Source organism: Calcarisporiella thermophila (assembly GCF_041956535.1).
Source record: "Calcarisporiella thermophila strain CBS 279.70 unplaced genomic scaffold VTP21scaffold_17, whole genome shotgun sequence".
NCBI classification, from domain to species: Eukaryota; Fungi; Calcarisporiellomycota; class Calcarisporiellomycetes; order Calcarisporiellales; family Calcarisporiellaceae; genus Calcarisporiella; species Calcarisporiella thermophila.
In genome coordinates this window covers 296,211-318,725 of record NW_027192207.1, presented here as the reverse complement: position 1 = coordinate 318,725, position 22,515 = coordinate 296,211, and the positions used below count along the sequence as shown (strand labels likewise).

Genomic DNA, 22,515 nt, shown 5'->3' with positions numbered 1-22,515 from the left:
TAGGATATCTTCTACAAAAGTACCGCACCCTTTTCAAGCAGATTGAGAATAGGTATATAGTAATAACGAATGGAAAGTAGCAAATAGGTAATTTCAAACTCTCCATAATGGTTCAATCTTAGATGGACTATGCAGTGCTCTATAGAAATATATACTAGGCTTGTGAAAGACTTCACCTCATCCTTTGCTGATAGATGCAATGAAATAAAGAAGCTGAACAACTCCTCTTTCAATTGGGAAGCTAGTCAGTACACTAGACCTAACTTCATCTTGGTGTGCCGGGATATCGATACATTATTGCCCTCTAGCCCAAGGGATAGTAGGCCAGGCAGCCAGAAGCGTGAATACCCTTAATAAAGCTCACGAGGACGACAGCATATGTCCGGAGAGAGGGTATGAAGTATGCCCATCGAGAGAAGGACTATCAGAACATGATTTCCATAAAGATCTTAGTTAGAAATTCGCTTCTAAATAGGATAAAACCCCCTTTACTATGGATGCGTAGGCCAATGATATCACCTGTTTTGAGGTACCCTTTTCATTACAAAATCCTGGAAAAATATCTTCCCAGTGATGCTGAAGAAGCCTCGCTCAATTTAGCCGATGCCCCTGTGTGGCCACGCTAGAGGGTGGGCGCCTTGCTTAGGCCCCCTTTCACGCCCTACCGGCCAAAGATACGCCAAATGCTCGGGTGCAGAGATACTTCGCTTTTGACTTCTAATTCCATGCTCTACAGGCCAATTGAAATAGTTTTATCCTCAAGAGGTGCCTTATCTCAGGCTCCGTCCGCAGTCTATTCGATACCAGCCGGGATCTTTTTCACAGGCTCATAGCGGCGCAGCTGTCTGAATCGAGCAGCATTTCATATTAGCGCCGCGCACGTTTCAGTCGAATTCTTTGACATCTGCAAAAGGCAACCATGTGGAAGGGAGCGGCCAGCCAAGCGCAGCACAGCCAGGCTCTCTCGGTTTCGATGGGCCAGGTCATAAAGGGTGTTGTCTCTCAATCGTATTATCAATCCTCGCCCTGGACGATGGCCATTTTTCAGCCGAGACATTTTCACAAGCTCGTGACGGACCTCCAAGTCGGCCCAGCAATCGACAAAGAAAGTTTCAAATTCGAATATGAATCCTTGCCTATTTGATGCAAACCCCGCCCCGAGGCAAGAATAGTATGAAACGTTTCTTTCAGAAAAGGCTACGATCTCCCGCAATTGTCTAGCAAGAGGAAGCTGCATGCTCCTGGACCGAGAAGCCGCGCTTGCCCTAAGCTGAGCCTCGCGGTGGGCTAAGATAAGCTATCTCCGACCGTGCCCATTCAAGAAGTTTTTCAGTCTCCCAAAAGCAGCCGCAGAGGGCCCAGAAATGGGGCCGGAGACGAGAGGGAACCGCCGCGATTAGGAAATTTCTCCGGCTGACACGATGCTGCGCTGCTAGCGACATGTTTGGGGCAACCTTCTTTCGAGCTCGGGCGTGCCTTTGCTCATGAACTCTCATCGCGCCCGTTCCGAAACCCAATCAAATCCGCACCCTTGATGTGACGGAAGTCAACATTCCTTGGTCCCCACTCTGGCTGGGCTGGCGATTGGCCCTCGTCGAGGCACGTATCCAGCGTGGATCGCGGTCGAATTCTCGAGAAATTTCATGTGAAAGTGCGGCTCCGTTTAATTTGGTGGTTAATACGTGGACGAAGGCTCCAAGGCCAATGGCCCAGCGCGCACAAGTAGACGTAATGGCCTCCCATTGGTAACGAAGAGTAGATACTCGCACCTTAATTATGGATTGCCATCACGCAGCGTGGCGAGGAAGGGCCGAGAGTGCTAGGGTCTGCCCGGACGAAACCGTTGCCCCTTTTCCCCCCTCGCAGCGCTCCCTCCTCACTTGTAGTGTTGGACTCGTCGGCTCGACCCTGCCCTATGAGTCGAGCCGCCGCTGTCCCGATCTCCGGCCGACTGTGCCGAAATTCGATCCAACACGACGTAGCCTGATCCCACCCAATCAGCGGCGCCCGGATTTTCACATGAAAGCACGCCTGTCAAAAGCGTCGGCTGCTGCCAGGGAACTGCTTACGCAACTTGGCTAAATTAAAAGCGAGCATTTAGCCAAGACCCAAAACCGCTTAATATAAAAATCGGGCATGCCTGAGTTTCGCCTCTCCTTTTTTGTTTTTCCACACTCTAAACAGCCGCCATCCTAGCAGCTCCTCATTTGCTAATCTCTGTACCCCCGTGCATCAACCCTTATTATTCCTCCCCTTTTCACTCTCCCGCATTACGCCTATGGTAACAGCAAAGTCTAGTCATCAGGGCGGCCGATGCAACGACGTGCATCTGTCCGCCTACTATGCCTGCGAGCCGCTTCCCATCCCGATTCTGCCAAAGAATATCGCTGCTGCTATCCCCTATTTGCAGCATATATATGTGATGCTCGAGTTCAAACAGCAGGTAAGCATTCATAGCCTTTTTTTCGCCACACCCAAGAATAGTGATTTAACATCCGCCCTAATTATTTTTCACCAGACACAAACGACACTATACCGATTGGAATGGGGTGTGACATGGAATGACCAAAATAACACGCTTTACTTTGTCATATCCAAGGGTGTCACCCGCGTGACCAAAAGCACGTTGCCACCCGATCAATCGTGGAGAGATCCCTGTCGCAAGTGCCCTCTCCTTGTCGGCACCAAGCGATTTGAATGTGAAGATATAGACCTCTGGGTGCAACAGCTCATTAATCAATGGGAGCGCGACGGAGTCCCACAAGCAATGACCACTGATAATGCCAACGCAGTAATGGAAGTCGACCAAACCAATGACTCCCAGGAGCAGCGAAAGAAAATGTACCGCCTTATCACCGTCAATTGCGGCCACTTTGCGGTGTGGGTGCTGCATGCATTGCAGCTCGACCAAATCCTTGTCTCGCGGATTGAAATGCTCCAGTTGACAGCGCTCTGGTCTGAGAAGAGCATATACGATGCGAAGACCCTCCTGAACGAGCGTACCGAGACGCTCCGGGCCATTGAGGAGGCACCAATGATTGCCCTGCCCCTGGTGAAGTTCGTCTTCGAGGAGCTCGGTGCGCTCCTTCTCAAGCGTATGGGGAAATGCACCCAGAAAGCAATCGACCATCTCGTCAACACCCTGGTGCTGCAGATTCAAGATATTGTAGACTCGATGTGGGACACGCTCTACTCATTGCGGAGTTGGATACTGCCTGCCTCTATGACACCGATAAAAGCGTACTAAGATAGCTCCCTCCCTCCCTCCCTCCCAAGCTTATAGAGATCATTTATCCTTTGACAAATAACTTTGTGTACATTTCTCCCCTTTGTTATTTATCATGGTCCTATCTATATATTTATCCATCTTCCCTCCCCTTGGCCTCTTGGCACTGTATATTTCTATTTCATAGCTCCTACTTCCTCTCCTGGAACTATTCCCATTTCACTCTACCACATTAATTTTTAACCTACATCTCCTCTCGAGGAATTCACCTAATCCCTCTCTTAATGTCTTTTGCAATATGCTTAATCCTCTTTAGAAAATCCAGGTTGTAATACTTTGTTTTATATGCTTTGATCATGCTATGAATGCTTTACACAGTTTATTTAATATATTTGTGTATATATGTTTTCATCTTTTCACAAGAATACAAGTTCCAATGACAAAAAGGAATGTGGACAACAAACGGTATAGATAGAGTAATAAATATGTATATATATATATATCAAGGCAAGACCGCTTAGGGGAGAATCAGAGGCTATTTTTGCCCACTTTGTTGCTTTTGGCTATATAGATAGGTACGTGTGTATGTACAGAAAGTCGAGTTGGATATACTGAAGGAATGAAGGGAATGGATGGGAGAAAGAGGATAATATCGAAAGTCAATCGATATCAAGGTAAGTAACATCTATCTTTTTTTCTGGAAGCTCGTGGCGGCCAGTGGGTATAATGCTGTTAACGAGAGCAAGGGTGGCGAAGCGACTTGCTGTTGCAGAGAGCGACGCCGTGGATTGAGAATGGGAGTGTCGACGATGGTGGCAGGAGGGGTAGAGCAAGGAGAAGCCGAGCCAATCGTGGACAAAGAGTCGAGGGGCAGCCGGGAACAGAGCGGGGATGAGGACATGCTTGAATGCTGAGAGTCGGCACGCGCACAATGGATGCTGCAGTAGAGGGCGAGGTCGTCATCCTAACGGTAAATTGCGGAAGAGAGAGGAGAGGGTTAGGCTCACGAGTGTCTTGGCATTAAGAAAGGGGATCGAGAACATACATGATTGTTGAATTTCTTCTCGCACACGAGACACCAGTTGATATCCATGCTTTTGGGATGTAGAATGTATGGAATGCGCAATGAAGAGGAAGTCGAACTTTATACCATGTAGAGGGAAAAAGAAGGCTCGCTTCACCACCCCAACAGCTTTATTCACTTTCATTGCTTTTTTGGATGGCTTTTTAGCTTTGAGCGGCCCCAGAGACGGTAGCCTGGGGGCTGATGAGAAAGAATCAAGGGGCTTATTAGCGCTGAAGAAGGGGGCCCCGAACTCTGGCTTTTGTTAGAGAGGAAAATGGCAAGTGTGGGCTCTGGAACCTCTTACAACGACCGGAGCACTGGTGGGAGTCCGTATCTCTGTGTCGCGTTGGGCGTGGCCATTCGATATTGAACAGGTATATTAAAAATCGCGAAATCTTAGAGTTGCTTGAGAGAGTCCCCAGATCATGAAGCTCGCTGCTGGCGGTGCCCTAACGATCAACCTCCGCACAATCAATTTTCCATCCAGAGGAGACCACTTGAATGGTGCGAACCTGCAATATCTAGAGTCTGCAAAGTGCGAAGCGGATCGCTGGCCTTTTCCTTTCGTTAGCATTTCCTCAGTCAAGAGGAGGGCTCCCGGGTAAGGTACCTTGCTCGTCAGTTGTGCCTGTTTTGCCCTTGGTTATACGAAGATTTGGAATCGGCACCAACGGAGAGATTTTCTGCTGGTTCGAATCAGACAAGGTTTAAGATAGCTTTCTCCCTCGATGGAGCGCCTCTTTCCCTCGCCAAATTGCAGATTGAAGTACAAGGCGGTGGCGTATTTTTTTGGGAACATCGCATCGAAAACTTCGATGTATGCGCATCTCTATTTTGATCCATTTCGTGGCTGGGGGCACGTGTAATATCTTTTAGACTTTAATACACCGATTGGCATGTCCTTGCGTTTTGATAAAGTGAAAGTAGAAAATCCTTTCTCCGCTTGCACGATAGATCGACCATTCGTCATTCCCCTCAGCTCAGTACATCATGTCTATATTCAAAGAGGACGATGAGCCTCCCAATTCACACAATCACTCCGATCAATCTCAGACTAATCCCTCTACGAATAGTGCATACCAATCCTTCGATGGCATCCCAACGCCCTCGACTAGCAGTGGAGGCTCTCGTCGCTTCGTGATGGGGGCACATAGCCCCTCCGGTACCACCATCACGACCATGTCTTTTGCTCCCAGCCCGCCTCTATTCTCTATATCCGATAGCGCTATGGGAGATCTCTTTTTTGAGGAGTGCTTGATACCTCCAGAGAACTTCAGCATGGTATCGCCCTACGTGTACCGCAGTAGCATGCCCAAGAAAAAGAACTTTTCATTTCTGAAAAAGCTGGGGCTGAAAAGCATACTGTGCGTATCCTAACCTCATTGATCTGATCTGGGAAGTACTACGGTGATGATTAATCTCTTGTCCCGATAGCACTCTGATATTGGAGGAATACCCTGACCAGAACATGAAGTTCTTGAAGGAGAATGATATTCAGTTCTTTCAGTTTGGAATCCCAGGAAATAAGGTATTTTCAATTTTTATTTAGAAGCATGCCTTTGTTCTTGACTATTTATCATTGGAATCCATATCACATAGGAACCATTCGTACACAGTAAGTACATGCCTTTTTGTATGATAGTTTCATACGTATTCAGTTAAATATTAATAATGGAATGCGCTTTGCTTATAGTTCCTGAAGATAAAATCACTGCGGCTCTGGCCGTCCTCTTAGATCGTAGAAATCACCCTATTCTTATTCACTGTAACAAGGGCAAGGTAAGCAATATTATTACTGTGTGCTTTACATGCACCTATTAATCGCAAATGATTTCAGCACCGCACTGGCTGCCTAATCGGTTGCCTTCGCAAACTCCAACATTGGTCACACACCTCCATTTTTGATGAGTATCGCCGTTTTAGCCACCCAAAAAGCCGATCCATGGACCAGCAATTCATTGAGCTTTTTGATCCACGCAAAGTGTGGGAGCTTGTCGACAAGCGATGGTTACCCAACTGGCCCATGATCGGTAAGTGGGCAGTGGTTTCTCTATACAATTTTCCTCTGAATAACCTCAGTTTATTTTATAGGTGATATTTGGTGACACTCAAAAAAGATTCAATATGTATGTCATGATTTGTAAGTTTTTTTTTTTTGAAAATGTGATATTTTTCTTTGTTTCCTCTCTTGTATATACATCCATTTTCTTAATAATATTTATCTGTTTTTTCTTCGACAAACTTTGATCAAGGACAAAAAAGTATAAAGCTATGATTATCTCAAATTGCGGAAAGACTGAACAAGGATCTGTAAGCTGTCATTAAAATAAGTTTTATAATTTTTTTGACAAGCAAGCTAAAATAATGTATATGCAAAAAAGAAAATAGAACGCTAAATAAATGCAAAAAGTAATTAAAATTATTATTCCTCAATATTATACAAACCATGGTGTCATTTTATTTTGAATATAACTTTCACCCCTTTCACCACCATCTTGCTTCGACGATCGAGTAGTGTTTTTTAGACGTTTGTATTGCTTCGGAAAATGTTTGCACCTATTAGTAATGCCATCATCATTATCATCCACAAGGATTACAATATGTGAACTTGTCGACAAGCGAAGATTACACAACTAGCTTATGGTCGGTAACCCGACATTGGCTTTTCTATACAATTTTTCCTCGGAGAATCATTATATTTTTTGATAGAAGATATATGATGACAACCAAACTCAATCAATATGTAGACCATTTTCTGAATATGTGAAAGTTTTCCCTTTTCTGTCATAGCTTTTAACATTTTTTATCATTCCTATTTCTTTACTAGTACGATTTTGCTCACACTTGCTATATGCCTGAAAAATAGCTGTAATATGATATATTACACTATGTTTTTGAGTGACTCTTTCAAATATGCATTTATGTATATATTTCACTACGATGTTGATTATATTTTCTGTTTCATCAATTCTGTAAAATAAAAAATAGAACCTCCTCCTGACATGATTTATTAAAATTTTACCTGATTGAATTGTTGAATGGCCTAGGTGGTAGTGAAATTATATTATATACATAGCATTATAAACAATATACACCAACTGCGTAGATATTTCTTTTTACTCGCACGTTTTACCATTCGGGCAACAACCGATTTTTCCCTTAGATTTCAAACAATACGAACCCTTATTACAGCAACTTTGGTTTGAACAACAATCGCCTCCGATTGGACAACACCTTCCACTACTACACAAGCCGAAGCCACTTGGACAAGTTTGTCTTTTACCTATTTTTTGAAAGAAAGAATTTGCAGGGAGTAGGGTCTCTGACATAACTGAACATAACTGCGTTAGTCTTCAAAAGAAATATCATATTATACCATTTAACAATACTTAGGTTGCCTTCTATTTAGGGTAATCGAAAAGCACAAATGACATGATGCATGGTCCATTAGCATACAAATAAATTCCTGGCTATGGCATGATTGAGCGATGTTTACCTGTTATATCTATGGAGCAAATAATCAATAGTGCGAGTTAGTCTGAATTGACCGTTCTACAAGCATTCGAACTTAGATACTACCTGCGCTCTGCCTTTTCATAATTTCATCATTTGTAATCACGTTTGCCGATGCAAACAGCTGGATTGCGCAAACAACCACGAAACTGACAGCTAATTTTACAAGTTGCATTTTGGTTGATTCCACTTGCAGGTAAGTTTGCGATTGATTCTTTTGTCAACGGTGTGAGAAATCAACTGGCGAAACAAATTGTAGGTAGAAAAGAGCGTGCTGCGAATGCCCTGCTGAGGCCTTTTTTATAGTCGTAGTGATGTTCAATTGTGCCCAGGTGAGTCGTTTGGGTGCATGCGGAAATATAGAGCATCAAACCGGTTACGCATTTCTCTTTGGGTGATGCGCTGATGGACTCTGCCGCTGAGAAGACAAGGGGAACGTGCAAATGCATCTTTCAGACCCCATACCTTTCACTCAACCTGTCTCAGGCCAATAATGTTAGAAGTGCGTTGTCGAGACCATTACGCCTATTGGTGGATGATCAGACTCTGAGAAGTACTACAGCACCTTAATTAAGGTGGATCAACGCTGAAGCTGCAGTGCTTCCCACAGTACTCTTACAAAATGTGGTGCTTTGATTGGTCCCTCGACAGGTATTTTAGTGCAGGTGGAGCGAAAGGATAAAGAAGGAAATCTGCGCAGAGAAGCTGGCGAGAATGTAAGCGTGGAGCGACGCATGCTGAAGTGGCTTCGAAAGAGCGTGGAGTGAATCGATCGAGTAAATTGCGTCAACAGAACTGTAAAGTGACGAGAGCATTATTATTAATAGTTTAAAAAATAATAAAGAATCGCTAGAAGAATTAGAAAACTATTGACTGAAACTATTTAAAAGAACTAAACAAAGTCAGGTAAGAAATAGATATGAAAAGTGAAGGTAAAAGATATTCTCTCGCTCGAAAAATTAAATAAGTTTTTTATTATTGTGAAAAAAATCAAGGCTACTTGATATAAAAAAAGTCTTAAAATAAATGCTTCACTTGCTGCAGTTCTCCTTACTTCCAACACTTTATTGCCACACCTAATGAAGAAACTTCCAGAAGGTGTTACAACTTGGATCACCTTAAGGATTGAAGGATTACTTCTAAAAAGTTCTCCCTTACACTTGGGATCAGGTGCGGTTCCGTGAATAAATATTGTAGCTTGTGCGCACCTCAAGCTCCCAAGCCAACTGCAGGTTGTCCACGCGTTCTTTCAGAAAGACAGGAAAAAGCCCCTTTTTCGAAACTTCAATGCAAGCGTGTGTAATATTTTTTTGGATGCTAACGAAAAATCCATGGAGAATTACAATGTTAATTATTTCTGACAGGAATGAGTAATACGCTGAATAGTAGTAAAGTGAATTCAAGGTTGTGTAAAAAAAGTAGGCTTCTTTTGTAAATTGGCTATCAATATGTTTACATTGGCTTTGCCCGTAAATATCGGCATAGGATCTTGAAAGTTGTAAATGCGTCATATGGTCGGACGTGCGAATATATAAAAACCCTTCATTTACATACCAAAGTATACAACTGTAATTCTCTAGTTAATCCAACATCAAGTTTTTACAAGTCCATAAAGACAGTCAAATAGAGCATAAATAGACGTGTTTGCTATTTTTAACGCACCTTAATATAGTTTGATATGATGATATGAAAGGATAAGAAGTGAAAAATAAAAATTTCATACACAATTTCTAAGGCAAGTTTAAGAGCTTGAGTATTCAATTTTATAACCCTTTTTTCAATATCAAAATTACTTTAATGTATATGGTGTTTATATATTTGAGAATACCAATCTAGGGATTTTTTAAATTGTTATACATCACCTCTTTGATATAGTTGATCTGCCTAGTTGCAATTTCGACGAATAATGTAAAAATCTGCTAACTTTTGCAGAGTATATTCAATATCAAGACCCTCAGCTCCATATACCCTTTCCATAATCGCCAACATCATTTGATACGGCTGTTCTGCCTTTTCAAGTCCCCGCATTCTCTGTAGAAACTCGCTAACCTTAGTAAAAATCAACCGTTTCACAGTTCTCAGCTCCTAAACAGTTTTCAATATCTGACCTCGCTTCCTTGAACAAGATATTTGTCTTATTGGAAATTGCCTATATTTTAACATAAAATTGCAGCATTGAAAATATAACATTCCATCCTCTGCTCAATTAACATCAATCTCCTTGTATAACGCAAGCAAAAGAGCCACTAAGATAACGAGAAGAAGATATTCTTCTACCCCGTTCAACAACTGACTGATATAAAGATACCTTGCAATACTCTATAGTATTTTTCTATATTAATAATAAAATTAATATTACTTATAGTTTTCCGTTGATAATAAGTTGTGATAATGAATTTGCTACGGACAATGAAAGTACAGCAAATTTTCATGCATCAATTGGGATGAAAATAATAAGTCACAGTACATGAAGTTAAAGTTAACGATGCATTCTTGCAGAGCACCTTTTTGATGACACTAGTACCAAGCTACGTATTTCGAGGTCATACATCGCAAGTAAACACAATATTATTTACGAATGACAACAGGAATCTCATATCTGGGTAATCTTTGTATTCAAATTAGGTGATATTTGAATTAATGTTTTTTTTTTCGCGTTTTTAGAGATGCTGATGGATATATTATTGTTTGGAATTTAAAAACACGTCGACCGCTACACCGTTTTCGAGGCCATGAAGACTCAATTATAGCAGTTTGGCCTTTGGACGGGATTATTATCAGGTATGGATATAATTCGTTTACATATAAATATAATCTTTTCTTTACAATCTATTTGCAAAGTCAAGGACGTGATAATAAGTTGAAGGTATGGGAGCTTGAAGATTCTGCGTCCGAGCCAATTCGAATGAATTCACCGCAAAGAACAATACCCGTGAACTCGCTCAATTTCTGCTCCTTCTCTCTCTGCTGTGGAGGGAGTAATCAACAGTTGATTGCACTTCCTGGTCTCGAAAGATCCGATGTGGTAAGCTTGTCGCATGTGTACCTGTAGCCTTTTTAATTGTTAACCATTCATTGTAGGTTGATATTTTTGATTTTAACGAGATGCAACCACTATTCAAAAATATCGGCGAGGATGTACGAAAGCAAACAGGTATCCCATTGAAAATCTATCTCGTTATGATATATGTCCTAATGTTGCTCTCTAGGACTCTGCATGGCAATTCGTCTATTTAAGCTTGAGAGCTTTTACCTTCTTCTAGTCGCCTACGAATCTGGCAATGTAATTCTATGGAAATTAATGGACAATGTGGAAAAGGTGTGGTCCGTAAAGGAGCATTCGGGCACAGGTATTTTTTGGATTTTGCATATATGTGATGGATAAGAAATTCCTCTCAACGTTCTACTGGCGTGCATGTGAATAGCATTAGGATTGGATGTGTCAAGTGATTGTAACTGGGCCCTCTCCTGCGGCGAAGATGATAAAATTGTCAAGTACTCACTTGTTGAGGTAGGTTTACCAAATAATATTTTGGTGATGGTTGACTCATGACAGGTGACTTGGAAATAGACGGACAAACCTGTTGTGCGTATTCTGACGGTAAAACATGCTGGCGTTTCCAATGTCAAGATACGCTCGGATGGTCGAATTTTTGGTACCGCCGGGTGGGATGGAAAGTAAGCAAACTTTCTTTTTTTCATCCAAAAGGGTGGCCTCTAATTATACTTTTTTTCGAAATAATACTATCCGAAGAGTACGAATTTTCTCTTCAAAGACGTTCAAACCACTAGCCATACTATCCTATCACACTGAGAGTGTCTATGCCCTGGCATTTACCAACGTACTGAGCCAAGAGGAGCCAACAGAGGAGGGGGAGGCATCGAAAAATTGGGTGGCTGCCGCCGGAAAGGATGAACGCATCAGCCTTTGGCAGATTTACTAAAGTACCTATTTTTTTTACTCGAATGGCCCCCCAATTTTAACCGAGCTTTATTTAAATCAACCACGTATTTTATTCATCAAATAAATCCAAGACTTATTGAAGAAATCGTTCATGAGGAAGAAAGTTAAATATTGGAGTATTCATATTATAAGTTTTTTTTTCGGTATATTTAACACGTTTTGAATAAGGAAAATTATGTATATAATAACCGGGGATATAGAAATGGGAATGAAATAATATGAAACTACTTGAAAAAGTATAAACCAAGAGAAGAAAATATTAGAGCAAAAACAACAAAAAATTGTTCAAAAATCAACATTATAATATTCACTGCATAGGGTCGTCCATATCAAGAACGAGTGAATTTAAGGAGGCAACCGCATCAGGCAGGGTTTCATCCCATGACCCGCTAGGAAGTGCCTGTGACATGCCCCCTTCGAACGAAGGGTAGATGGATGAAGGAGCAAGCTGAGTATAGGAAGAATGAAGGTTTGGAGTGGGGGACTGGCCCGAGGACATCAATACTGGCTGCGAGCCGCTCTCTCCAGATGACGGAGTGTTAGACATAACAACCGTCTCAGAGCGTGGAAATGCTTTGTAGAGACCTTCCAGAAACTCGGTAGGAGGAGGAATATTAACCGAGTGCATCTATTTAGGTAGAAAAATAATTAGGGCGCAAATGCGTGAATTCTTAGCAGATATTTACACTCATTTTCATCCAGGGATGTTCCTAAGGTAGTGTCATAAATTAGCATATAAATAAAATGAATTGTAAATAGGGGAAGACATACTAGTGCCTCTTCCACCGTGATTCGTTTGCTTGGTGAAACAGTTAAGAGCTTCCTAACCAAATCTTTTGCTTCTTTGCTGATATTGTCCCAGTAGGGCGAGGGCATATCATACATGCCTTTTAGAATTTGCACATGTAAGGCCGGCGGAGCTAGATCCTCTGACAAAACCAGTAGGGAAAGCACCGAGAATAAATCAGCCATTAATTATGAATATGAAAAAGATAGTTAGACAACAAACCGCTAAACGGAGGAAATCCACATAGGCATATATAGAGCATTACACCTAAGCTCCACATGTCGACCTCTTTGTGGTATCTGCGCACGTTGTTGGGAGATAACACTTCGGGTGCAACATAATTTGGCGTACCGCAGAGAGTAGCCATGAACGAGTTTTCGCCAACCAGCTTAGCGAGACCAAAATCGGATATTTTGACGTGAAGCAAATCTTTATCAGCAAAAAGCACGTTCTAGAATATTATTTCAAAACAAAATTAGGAAACTACTAATCGGCTTTCGCTATATTTAAATTGCGCTCACCTCTGGCTTAAGGTCACGGTGAGCAATTCCACGATCGTGCAAATACTAATGGATAAATCAAGTCAATTCAAGTCATCGACTTAACATAATTAAAAGTTTCTTGCCTTTAAAGCATGGAAGAGTTGAAAAAATATATGCCTAACTTCAGGTTCTGAGAGTTTACGCTTGCTAATGATATAATCGAATAGTTCACCACCACGTGCTCTAAAGATATAGCATAAAAAGACTATTAGACAGGGAGATCTCACATGGTTGAAATCAAGAGCATCAACTTACAACTCTAGTATGATAAACAGGTAACGTTCTTCATCGAATACTCCATAGACTTGAATAATGCAAGGCTAAATAAAACGCAGAGGTATTAAAGCGAGAATGGAAACCTCGGAAAGGAAAGTCGTATTACATGATGTATTCCCATCAAAATGCCAACTTCTTGCTGCAAGGCTGCGGTCATTTTGGACTTGCCGGCAAACTTGTATTTGTCAATAATTTTCACAGCATGAAGAGATCCAGTTTCCCGGTGCTTGGCCAATTTGACAGATGCAAAGTTTCCCCTAATTAGCGACAATAAAAATATGATAGACTATACGAAGAACACCTGCGAGTCAATGTACTTACTCTCCCAGATGCTTGATGAGCTCGTAATGACGCGAAAATGACTGTAATTAAAATAAATGTTATACGGACGAATCAAGAGAATTGAGCATTAGCTTGTGACTTAACATACGTTATCGTCTCCAACAGCAGAACAACGGCAGGGGAGTTGAAATACAAAAACTAAGCAGAAAACGAGTATAGCATTAGCCACCTCATATTAAAAAATACCCAATGCAATGGGGTAACTCACAGCGATCATCGAACCACTCTTCTTTTTTTTCGTTGTGGACAGCCAGCTGAATCTCATCGCCAGACCGGAGCTGATGTCTTTTATTGCGTCCAAGCTTTTTGCCATTGATATAAGTTCCATTGGAGCTATCCATTGAAAAAATGCACCGTATTAAGATATATGCTTACACTTAAAGCTAAAAAATGCGAATTTTTTTCTTACCTCATATCCTCTATATAAACGCATGCTTCTTCATTGTTATCTTGAAATGCTTTTCTATGCTCAGGATAAATGAGACAATGCCTATTGCTAATTTGCTTTAAATTAAATCTATGGGATAAATAAATCGTTAGCCAAATATAAAACATTGGAAAAAACTATATCGGCACAACTTTATATCACATTCCTATGATGATGCAAGTAAAATTTAATGTGTAGAGTTAATGAATCCATTCGAATTCCAAAAGGATAGTAAAGAAGATTGCGTACCGCATGTCGGCCCAACAGATAACCAGTTGAGACTCCATCCTCCCCATTTTTCCTGGTGAGATAAATGGTCTCATACTGCGGATTTATCGATCGGAGCACCCCCCATACGTCTTCGTCTGCGCACTCGTGATCGTGGTGAAGCGTATTTTCCTTGTCTGCATTAACGATCAATGTCTGCATGCGCTTTGGAGGCAGGGGCTCCACCGCATTATTGGAGGGCAGGCGAGAACGTTTGCGATCTGGGGTGACCATGGGAAATGAAAATAATTTAGCTTTTGGACGACTTCGTGAATAATGTATACCCAATGCTCAAAAAGGACAAGGAACGAGTTGGACCGCGTCGAACTCGCATTTTTTAAACTAAGATATGTGACTGCCTACTTGGACTGAAGTGGATTGGCTGCGAAGGTTGGAGAGGTGCGAGTTCGGTGGCAACAGGAAACAAGTTTTACACTCAAGAAAAGCATAAAGTTATTTCTTCCATTTGGCCTTCTATTTCAAGGGAAGTAGGAATAGGATCAAATAAAATAGGCTATAAATGAAATTACCAAGTAGTAACAATAACAAATAAAAGCTATATGTATATAATAATGTTATGACAACAAAATGAGTTTCTATCCATAGCCTGCCCGAATAAAATAAGAAAACCGCTGCAAAAAAGAAACCAAAAAACCAGATGCGATCAAATTCATTCTTCATCGATAGTGTCTCTTGCGGCCATCTCAAGCTCACTCTGCAATTCACAAAGGTAAGTGAGGCGACGCAAACGAGCAAGATTCAACTGTGAGGATTGTCAAAAATTAAGGTTAGCAATATTGGATTGATGTTGTAATGTAAATAGAGGGAGGGAAATTACCCATGAAGGAAGGTATTTCTCTGGCGTACGCGAGGGACGTTGTTCAGGAATCTCGAAAGCGGCCGCTGGCTCCTCAACTGGGATTGTGTCCAACAGCAGGATGTCGGACTTATCCGACGCATTCACGCGACTAGCCACCGCCTTTAGAATCTCTGGGCTAATTGGGCTCTGTTTTACAAAGACCATTGTTAGCACCAATAAAAAAAACAACGGTAAAATATCAATGGGATAGTACCTCGTAGTCGGCGACATGGTAGTGGGAAATCAGCTTTTGAATTTGTGTGGGCGTGAGAATCCAGCATACATCGTAGATGATTTCCAGATCCTGAAGCGTTGCCTTCTTCAATTGAAGCAACTTTGTGGCCTGCATCAAGTGCTCCAATTGCAGGGTACCCTCCTGCATATCATGGCTCTTGCACCACTCCTCGATGCGAGTAATGTTGTATTGAATTTGCATTGCTAGAAGGTTATGGATAAATGTAAGTGAACTGTTCAGATAATTGAAAAGGAGTCGAGTGGGTTACCTCTCTTCCATGAGCAGAAGTTCTTTCGCATCAAGAGGTCATTAAATCCGGTCACACCAATTAACCGCAGCAACTCTGCCAGAACTTGGTGTATGACAGCAGGCTCGATGTAATAGCATTTCATGGCGCGCCACAGCTTGTTGAAGAAATTGAGCATATCATCCATACTGAAAGCATTTTGAGATCCTCCCGTAAGCAGCTTGTTGAGGAAGCGACTACCAGAGTCGTTGGTGATGAAACCTGGAAGCGATTGGCTCTCGATGACCGAGGGAACAATCATCTTCACAAGGCGCTTCTTGAGCTCCTTAAGCCAGGCATGGTAGATGTTGTCTTCGAGACACTGCATCTCGTATTTCACCGTGGCAATAAGCTTCTCGAAATCATGCCAACCAAAGGCTCGCATGCCAGCATTGGATGTGAGGCTTGCTTGATGCTGTAGCTCCTCCTCAGAGGCACAGATAAGAGAGTAGAGCTCGTGTGTGTTTGAAAGCCAATAAGCGCATGGAATCAGGGCCTCATCTCCTTGATAGGTCTATTCGAAGGAGGGAAATATCATTAGCGGGATAGTTAAGTAACGGTACAACAATATTGATGAAAAAAAGGAAGAAATATTTACCAAGCATTGCTTTTGAATCGTATCCATCACATTGAAAAGCAGTCTTTCTGACTCAGACAAGAAGCCCAGCTTCCACATTTGGGTTATCGTGAGGCCAATAACATGCGCGGGGAAAAGCACCTCCTTCGCTGAAGATGGGTTTTGTACACTTGGCATCGGAATCTTGAGGTTCTTGATAAGTCCTTCAAGAATCTCTGCCCGCATTGGCTCCTCCTCCTCCAGCAATCGAATGATTTCTCCCTCGGGGTCGCCTTCTTCAGGATCCGCCGCACGACGTGTCGGGCGCAGAATCTTACTCATATCCAGATGGTCGAAAGAGGTAGAGACATGCTTCGGATTAAACACGGCCTCCTTGATGACATGCTCCATGGAAGTGCGTGGTTTACCCGAACCTTTGAGCATATCGTAGGGTTCGGCGGAGCTGTTGCGGCGCAGGCGCCGGGTTGCAGAGGACAATCCAGTGGATGCCTTTCCTGCGGGGCGATTACCACCGTGATTAGCCCCGGACTCCTTAAGTAAGAATCCGTTCTCATAGTGATTCTCGACGAGGGTACTCGCAAGGGACGTGGAGCGGTTATCTTCACCATAGGGAGCGGGTGCAGGAATGGAACGCTGAGGACGTGGTTGAGGAGGAGCTCTAGCATTGAGCGCAAGTTCGGCTTTGTACCGCGCAATCTCCTTTTGGAGTTGGGCGACAATATCGGCCTGGTTTGCATTTTTTCCAACCTCTTTGCGCTGCTTCTCCTGCTCCTCCTGCAACTTTGTGATTTCCTCGCGAAGTTTGTCCTGCGATGCTTTCAACTGTACAATCTGCTCGTCCTGCGCCTTGATTCGATCAAGAGACTCCTGGTACTGCGAAGAGATGGTGTTCTTTTCCTTTTGGAGCGCCTGGAATTCAACGAGGGGAACAGATTGCTGCTGTGTTTGTTGTTCAAGCTCTAGCGTGCGCTTCTCAAGTCGCTCGCACTTCTCGGCCCACGAATGCACTTGGGCCTCCAGTGTATTCGTGTTTCTGATTAGCTCTTGCTTCTTCTCACGCTCCACCGCCAAGAGTTGTGTGAGCTCGACCACCTTATTTTCGAGCTTATACTTGACTTCCTTGTAGTGATTGACAGAGCGAGCCTCTTGCTTAAGACGTTTAAGATCGCGCCGTGCCCGATATCGGCGAATGCAGCATTGGGCCAGAATAATCTTCTTGCGTGTTTCTTGATATTCACGGCGAACACGATAACCGCGGTAAGCACTCTGGATTTTAACAGCCGCTCTGTTTTCTCTAAGCTTGGAGTAGGCCCGGCGGGCAACCCGACCACGGATTAAGCTTTGCAAGCACACAATAGCGTTCTTGGTGCGCTGCTTTCTCGTCCGCGCAAGATATCCACGCACCAACCGCTGCAAACGGATAGCCGCAAGTTCTTTCCGCATTGTATTGGCTCTCCTTTGTGCAATGATCCGTCGTGTAAGACATTGTAGGCGCACCACAGCCTGTCGCATACGGAGGTATTTTGTTTGGCAGAGATAGCGACGAACATTTTTCTGGATGACGGTGGCACATAGGTGTAGCCTGTCGGTACGATATCGCTCGAGCTCAGCAAGTTGACCAGCCCGGAAAAAGATCTTAGTGGTCCCGATTTGGAAACGGTCGCTATCCTTGATGGTTTCATTAAGGATTGTAGAACAGAGCTGACGGATATCTTGAGTCCAGTATTGCGAGTGGACAAGCATGTAGTATCGATCGGCAAACTCCTCAAAGGTCCAGCGAGAGGGATAACCTGCGCAACTGATACGAATGGTTTCAAGAACTCCGCATGCTCGTAGCTGTGAGAGGACCATTTGGGGTTCAAAGGCCCATGGTGCCTTTGCTTCATTGGGTTTAATGCAGCGAATATAATGCACATTGGTAGAGTTGATGGTGTCCATGAGACTGATGAGAGAGCCTTTGAAGATTGAGCCAAGAGTTGGTTTCTTGGCAATAACACTCATGCGTTTGCTGGCTTGTTCCTAAGGAGAAAAAATAGATATTTGCATGAGTGCAATGAAAGGTTTTAAATATTATGGGGGACAACTTACCACAACAGGCTGTGAAGCAATACCCTTGAGGAGTACCTCCTTCAAGAATTCGAACTCAGTGTTCTGCAAAAGCGAAAGGTGCTCATCGGGCAATGTATCACGATTTTTCTCGAGGAAGCCTTCGGAATCATAGGTGACATCATGGGCATAATGGCTAATAGTGAAAGAATTGTTCGCGAAACGAGGCTTTTGGAAATAGCGCTTGTATTGAGGAGTGCCAAAGTGTTGGAAGAGTTTATTACAAAGTCCTTGATCAGAGCCCGAAGGAAGACGTGATTCCTATAGCAGATATATATCGAATGAATTTAAATATGCATTGCGATGAGCGCTGAAAAGAAATAACACGAACCTCATCAAGAAGAGACAAAATACCGAGCTTGCTCTCGATCAACTCAATACAGGGCTGATTGTCACTAAACTCGATGAAAGTCCAGTCAATGTTTTCCCGGATATATTCCTGTCACATAATAAGCACGTATTAAAAATATAGATAGGACGTATTTTGATATTTAATGCTTACCTCTTGCTCCAACTTAAACACATGCTGATTAAATTCTTGCTGTAGTTTCTCGTTCGCGTAGTTGATGCAGAATTGTTCGAACGAATTCTTTTTGAAGTGCTCAAAACCATAGATATCCAACACGCCGATAAACGTGTTAACATTGGACACATCTTTATGCGATAGGCTCTCATTGATCACTCCGACAAGCCACTCAAACAAATTGGCGTAAATATATTTGGCCACGGAATCTCGCACCACTATTGCTTGAGCAGGCTGCAGGTTGCTTACAATCTTCTCTGACCGAGTGGTAATCTGTTTACGAATGATCCACTTGCGGAACTCCGCCTGATTGATCCCTAGGAGTTGAGCGGCCATAGTGAGGTGCGGGTGATCCTCTGCAAGCATAGCGTCATTGCGACCAGTGATCTCAATATTGCCGATGTGCATAAGAGCAGCAAGCAAGCGAAAGATTTGCCATTGTAATTGCACAGAGATGCCAACCGTCGAGAGGGCCTTTTGAGTTGTCTCGAACTCTTGCGCATCATCGACACCGGGAATGGTCGCGACTCCTCCCTGACGAAGATAGTGAAACTGATCATAGCTCCTGATGTCGAAGGCTTTCTTCTCAGAGGTGGGTGCGCCTGCGCAGAGTTGGTAGAAGATATGATAATTTCGCTCGGTATCCGGCTGATAAATTAGTCGAGAGCGTTCAAGAAGGTAGGTGCGAATTTTAGCACCAATGATATTTGCACCATCATCAAATTGGATCTAATAAACGTGAGTTGAATTAGAACAATAAGATGAAAATAGGTCCGACAGCCGTTCTACCTCTATGTATTTGCCAAAGCGAGAACTGTTATCATTGCGCGTTGTTTTAGCGTTACCAAAGGCCTCCATGATTGGGTTGGTTGCTAGGATCTGCTCTTCGACCTCAGACATTCCTGTTCCAGCAGACATACCATCGAGTGTTCGAACAGATCTTTTGAGGGTTTTTTCGTGGTCATCTGCCGTGGCGAAATAACGCATGATATATTTGGCGCTCACCGTCTTACCCGCACCACTATTCATTTTAGAATGGTTAATAGGGAGTTTGCAAGCAAAAGAGATCGTCATCCACTATACCTCTCGCCAGAAACGACGATAGTCTGATTCTTCTGCTCTCGAAGCATACAGCGATATGCATCTTCGGCAATAGCAAACAAGTGCGGCTCGAGCTCACCTCGCCTCTTTCCGGAGTAAGCTTGTACGATCTCGGATTCGTAAAGATTCACTCTTTGGAAAGGGTTGACCGCAATCAAAACAATGCCGGAATATGTATATATATTACGTTGCGCATATCGAGTACGAATAGCATTTAATACTAAAGATGTAGAGCATTAATGAAACCTGATGACAACATCGCCATCTCCATGTTAATAACGGTCATTACCTGCTGGCTCGTTCAAATAGCTGAGATTGGTTAAATCATCTGTCGTCTCAAGATGGGGTGGATTTCGCAGTGGAGGAAGCTCAGCGTACTGTGTTTTTTCGAGGTTGGCTAATGTGGTGTCAATGACGACTTCCTATAGCATTAGGAATAGACAGATGAGATGATTGAGATCATGCCAGAAATTCGAATTTTTTTCTTTCAATCCACCTTTCCATTTTCGTCAATGAACTCGAGTCGTAGCCGATCTCCAGTGACTGATTTTGTGGTAACTTGTGCGCTAATCCAGCCCTCGCGCTCATCAGAAAACCACACCCGGGTGCCTTTAGAATAGGCTTCCAGCGGCGAAAAACCGTTCATAATTAGATCCCGCCTTACCGAGTATTTCTTACCCCTTCACACACAGAATTAAATAAAAGAAAACGAAAAATAAGGTTAAACGGATGTTGATGAAAGATGGATGAATCTAATGAAAAAGATGTTCTCGAAGTTTAGAAACGCAACAAAGCTCAGACAATGGGCAATGTTTTTCAAAACGAAGTTCGATTCGGCTGCAAATAGAAACCGGATCAAAAACTTTATTTTCCTTACTTGAAATCAGTTAGATATCTGATATTTGTGATATCAATGAGATAACCGTTCCGGCATCATCCAAAATTAACTACCAATGATGAGAATTCAAACGTCCTTTATACCAAAGAAATAAGTCACTCTCAATTTAGCTGCAATGTTAGCTATTCCGCAATATTCATTAAACTAGTATATAGAATATTCGGAATGTCTCAGTCTTTCCAAAGAATAATTTTGTTGAGAAGGCTGGCGATCTAGTTACTGCATTTGCTACGGATCTCAGCACTGCAATAGCAGTAATGTCGGCTGCCCATACAAAATCACTCTCTAAAATGAACTTGACCAGACTGAAATTGGAATAACCAACCTGAGCTAACAGACCACGGGCCATCCATTTGCGCTCCACACATTTAATGTCCCTACAAACTTTGACACGAGGTTGAGACATAGGGGAGACAATTGTAGTTTCCAGTTCTTTTGTGAGTAAATGAGTAGCCGAAAGTTCACGACACCAATCCGAGAGAAATACAGGTTAAAGTACGGAATTAAGACTGCAGGGCTGGCTTGTGCGAATGAGCGAAGATGCCGTTGGGTGCAGTTAACTTGCTGAGTTATGGGATACCGCAACTACCACATCACTCTGTCGAGTGTGGTTAAATATCCATTTTCTTGCCACCGGTAGCCGCTGCCGACTATATGACCCATGCTCTCGATTAAACTCGTGTGGGAAGGAGCAGTAGGATCGCTCGAACCACCAAGAAAGTCCTAGTTGGAGAGGACTTCATTGGTATAGCAGCACCCACTTACTGCGTTTGTGGTGCCCATCAAAAAAAAACATATGGTTTATTGAACCCTCCATAGATAAGTAAACAGCACACGGATATATGCTCAGCACCATTCGTTGAGCTGATTTTCCTCGACCGGCAAGGTCATCATTATAGAGCAGTTCCATGGATGATGTCAATGTGCAGTCGTGGCGGCCTGAACTAATATTCCCCTTGGACATCAAGCAGGAGGTTATATTGACGCACAACAACACATAAAGTTGCCTATTGTCAGTTATATCAGCGAGTCATTTAGGCGAGACCGATTATACAGTATACCATGTCTTAAATGCTCGCAGATATGATGCCATTCAGTTTCCCCATTTTCTGATCATCTTGGCTGGTATGTCTCGCGCCCACCACTTGATACGCGTAGTCTTGCAGTCTGTCAACCATGATACACAACTATGGTGACTGAGCGGCTGGAGACTAAATCAAAGTGTTCGAGATGGAAAGGATATCTAGATGAAATTGGCAGCAGTCCTATAGACCAATTCATGGGGGTCTAAGCAATGAGTTATATTGGAAATTGTAAGAGGAGAACGAATACTAATAGCCATGGCACAAATAGCAAACGACTTTGAGAAATGTGTGAAAAGTTCTCTGACAGTACAAGCATGGTCGAGAATGATACTCGATCATTTTATTTTCATTGTCTATGACCCAGTTCTTATTTTTACCATATATACCAATTCCGAGAGCACTCTTTTTAGAAAAATAGATGCATCTTGATGAACT

The 22,515-nt window shown here is 42.8% G+C and overlaps 8 protein-coding genes across 8 annotated transcripts; 5 read left to right on the top strand and 3 right to left on the bottom strand.

Annotated features, from left to right (window-relative positions):
• Positions 1-919: 919 nt before the first annotated feature.
• VTP21DRAFT_3361 (uncharacterized protein) lies at positions 920-2,082 on the top strand (the record flags this gene model as incomplete). Its single annotated transcript, XM_069393656.1, has 3 exons — positions 920-1,109; positions 1,547-1,745; positions 1,824-2,082. The coding sequence occupies 3 exons, from the start codon at positions 920-922 to the stop codon at positions 2,080-2,082; spliced, it is 648 nt and encodes a 215-aa protein (XP_069249365.1).
• A 196-nt stretch (positions 2,083-2,278) lies between these two features.
• Positions 2,279-3,247, top strand: VTP21DRAFT_3360 (uncharacterized protein; the record flags this gene model as incomplete). Its single annotated transcript, XM_069393655.1, has 2 exons — positions 2,279-2,443; positions 2,519-3,247. 2 exons carry the CDS (start codon positions 2,279-2,281, stop codon positions 3,245-3,247), a joined length of 894 nt encoding a protein of 297 aa, XP_069249364.1.
• Positions 3,248-3,911: 664 nt separating this feature from the next.
• Positions 3,912-4,319, bottom strand: VTP21DRAFT_3359 (uncharacterized protein; the record flags this gene model as incomplete). The annotated part of the gene is made up of 2 exons (XM_069393653.1): positions 3,912-4,190; positions 4,272-4,319. 2 exons carry the CDS (start codon positions 4,317-4,319, stop codon positions 3,912-3,914), a joined length of 327 nt encoding a protein of 108 aa, XP_069249363.1.
• Positions 4,320-5,282: 963 nt separating this feature from the next.
• VTP21DRAFT_3358 (uncharacterized protein) lies at positions 5,283-6,397 on the top strand (the record flags this gene model as incomplete). The annotated part of the gene is made up of 6 exons (XM_069393652.1): positions 5,283-5,656; positions 5,727-5,820; positions 5,892-5,907; positions 5,986-6,071; positions 6,130-6,322; positions 6,384-6,397. The coding sequence occupies 6 exons, from the start codon at positions 5,283-5,285 to the stop codon at positions 6,395-6,397; spliced, it is 777 nt and encodes a 258-aa protein (XP_069249362.1).
• Positions 6,398-8,210: 1,813 nt separating this feature from the next.
• VTP21DRAFT_3357 (uncharacterized protein) lies at positions 8,211-8,572 on the top strand (the record flags this gene model as incomplete). The annotated part of the gene is made up of 2 exons (XM_069393651.1): positions 8,211-8,358; positions 8,457-8,572. The coding sequence occupies 2 exons, from the start codon at positions 8,211-8,213 to the stop codon at positions 8,570-8,572; spliced, it is 264 nt and encodes an 87-aa protein (XP_069249361.1).
• A 1,744-nt stretch (positions 8,573-10,316) lies between these two features.
• Positions 10,317-11,749, top strand: VTP21DRAFT_3356 (uncharacterized protein; the record flags this gene model as incomplete). The annotated part of the gene is made up of 8 exons (XM_069393650.1): positions 10,317-10,408; positions 10,470-10,586; positions 10,647-10,830; positions 10,887-10,959; positions 11,015-11,155; positions 11,231-11,316; positions 11,377-11,483; positions 11,560-11,749. The coding sequence occupies 8 exons, from the start codon at positions 10,317-10,319 to the stop codon at positions 11,747-11,749; spliced, it is 990 nt and encodes a 329-aa protein (XP_069249360.1).
• Positions 11,750-12,076: 327 nt separating this feature from the next.
• On the bottom strand, positions 12,077-14,644 carry VTP21DRAFT_3355 (uncharacterized protein; the record flags this gene model as incomplete). Its single annotated transcript, XM_069393649.1, has 14 exons — positions 12,077-12,397; positions 12,456-12,479; positions 12,541-12,698; positions 12,779-13,007; positions 13,078-13,122; positions 13,182-13,281; positions 13,354-13,418; positions 13,481-13,631; positions 13,696-13,736; positions 13,805-13,854; positions 13,925-14,049; positions 14,126-14,233; positions 14,296-14,309; positions 14,393-14,644. The coding sequence occupies 14 exons, from the start codon at positions 14,642-14,644 to the stop codon at positions 12,077-12,079; spliced, it is 1,683 nt and encodes a 560-aa protein (XP_069249359.1).
• Positions 14,645-15,080: 436 nt separating this feature from the next.
• VTP21DRAFT_3354 (uncharacterized protein) lies at positions 15,081-20,743 on the bottom strand (the record flags this gene model as incomplete). Its single annotated transcript, XM_069393648.1, has 12 exons — positions 15,081-15,173; positions 15,249-15,416; positions 15,484-15,707; positions 15,773-16,304; positions 16,389-18,386; positions 18,456-18,734; positions 18,805-18,912; positions 18,976-19,725; positions 19,786-20,017; positions 20,080-20,317; positions 20,387-20,519; positions 20,594-20,743. 12 exons carry the CDS (start codon positions 20,741-20,743, stop codon positions 15,081-15,083), a joined length of 4,905 nt encoding a protein of 1,634 aa, XP_069249358.1.
• Positions 20,744-22,515: the final 1,772 nt, after the last annotated feature.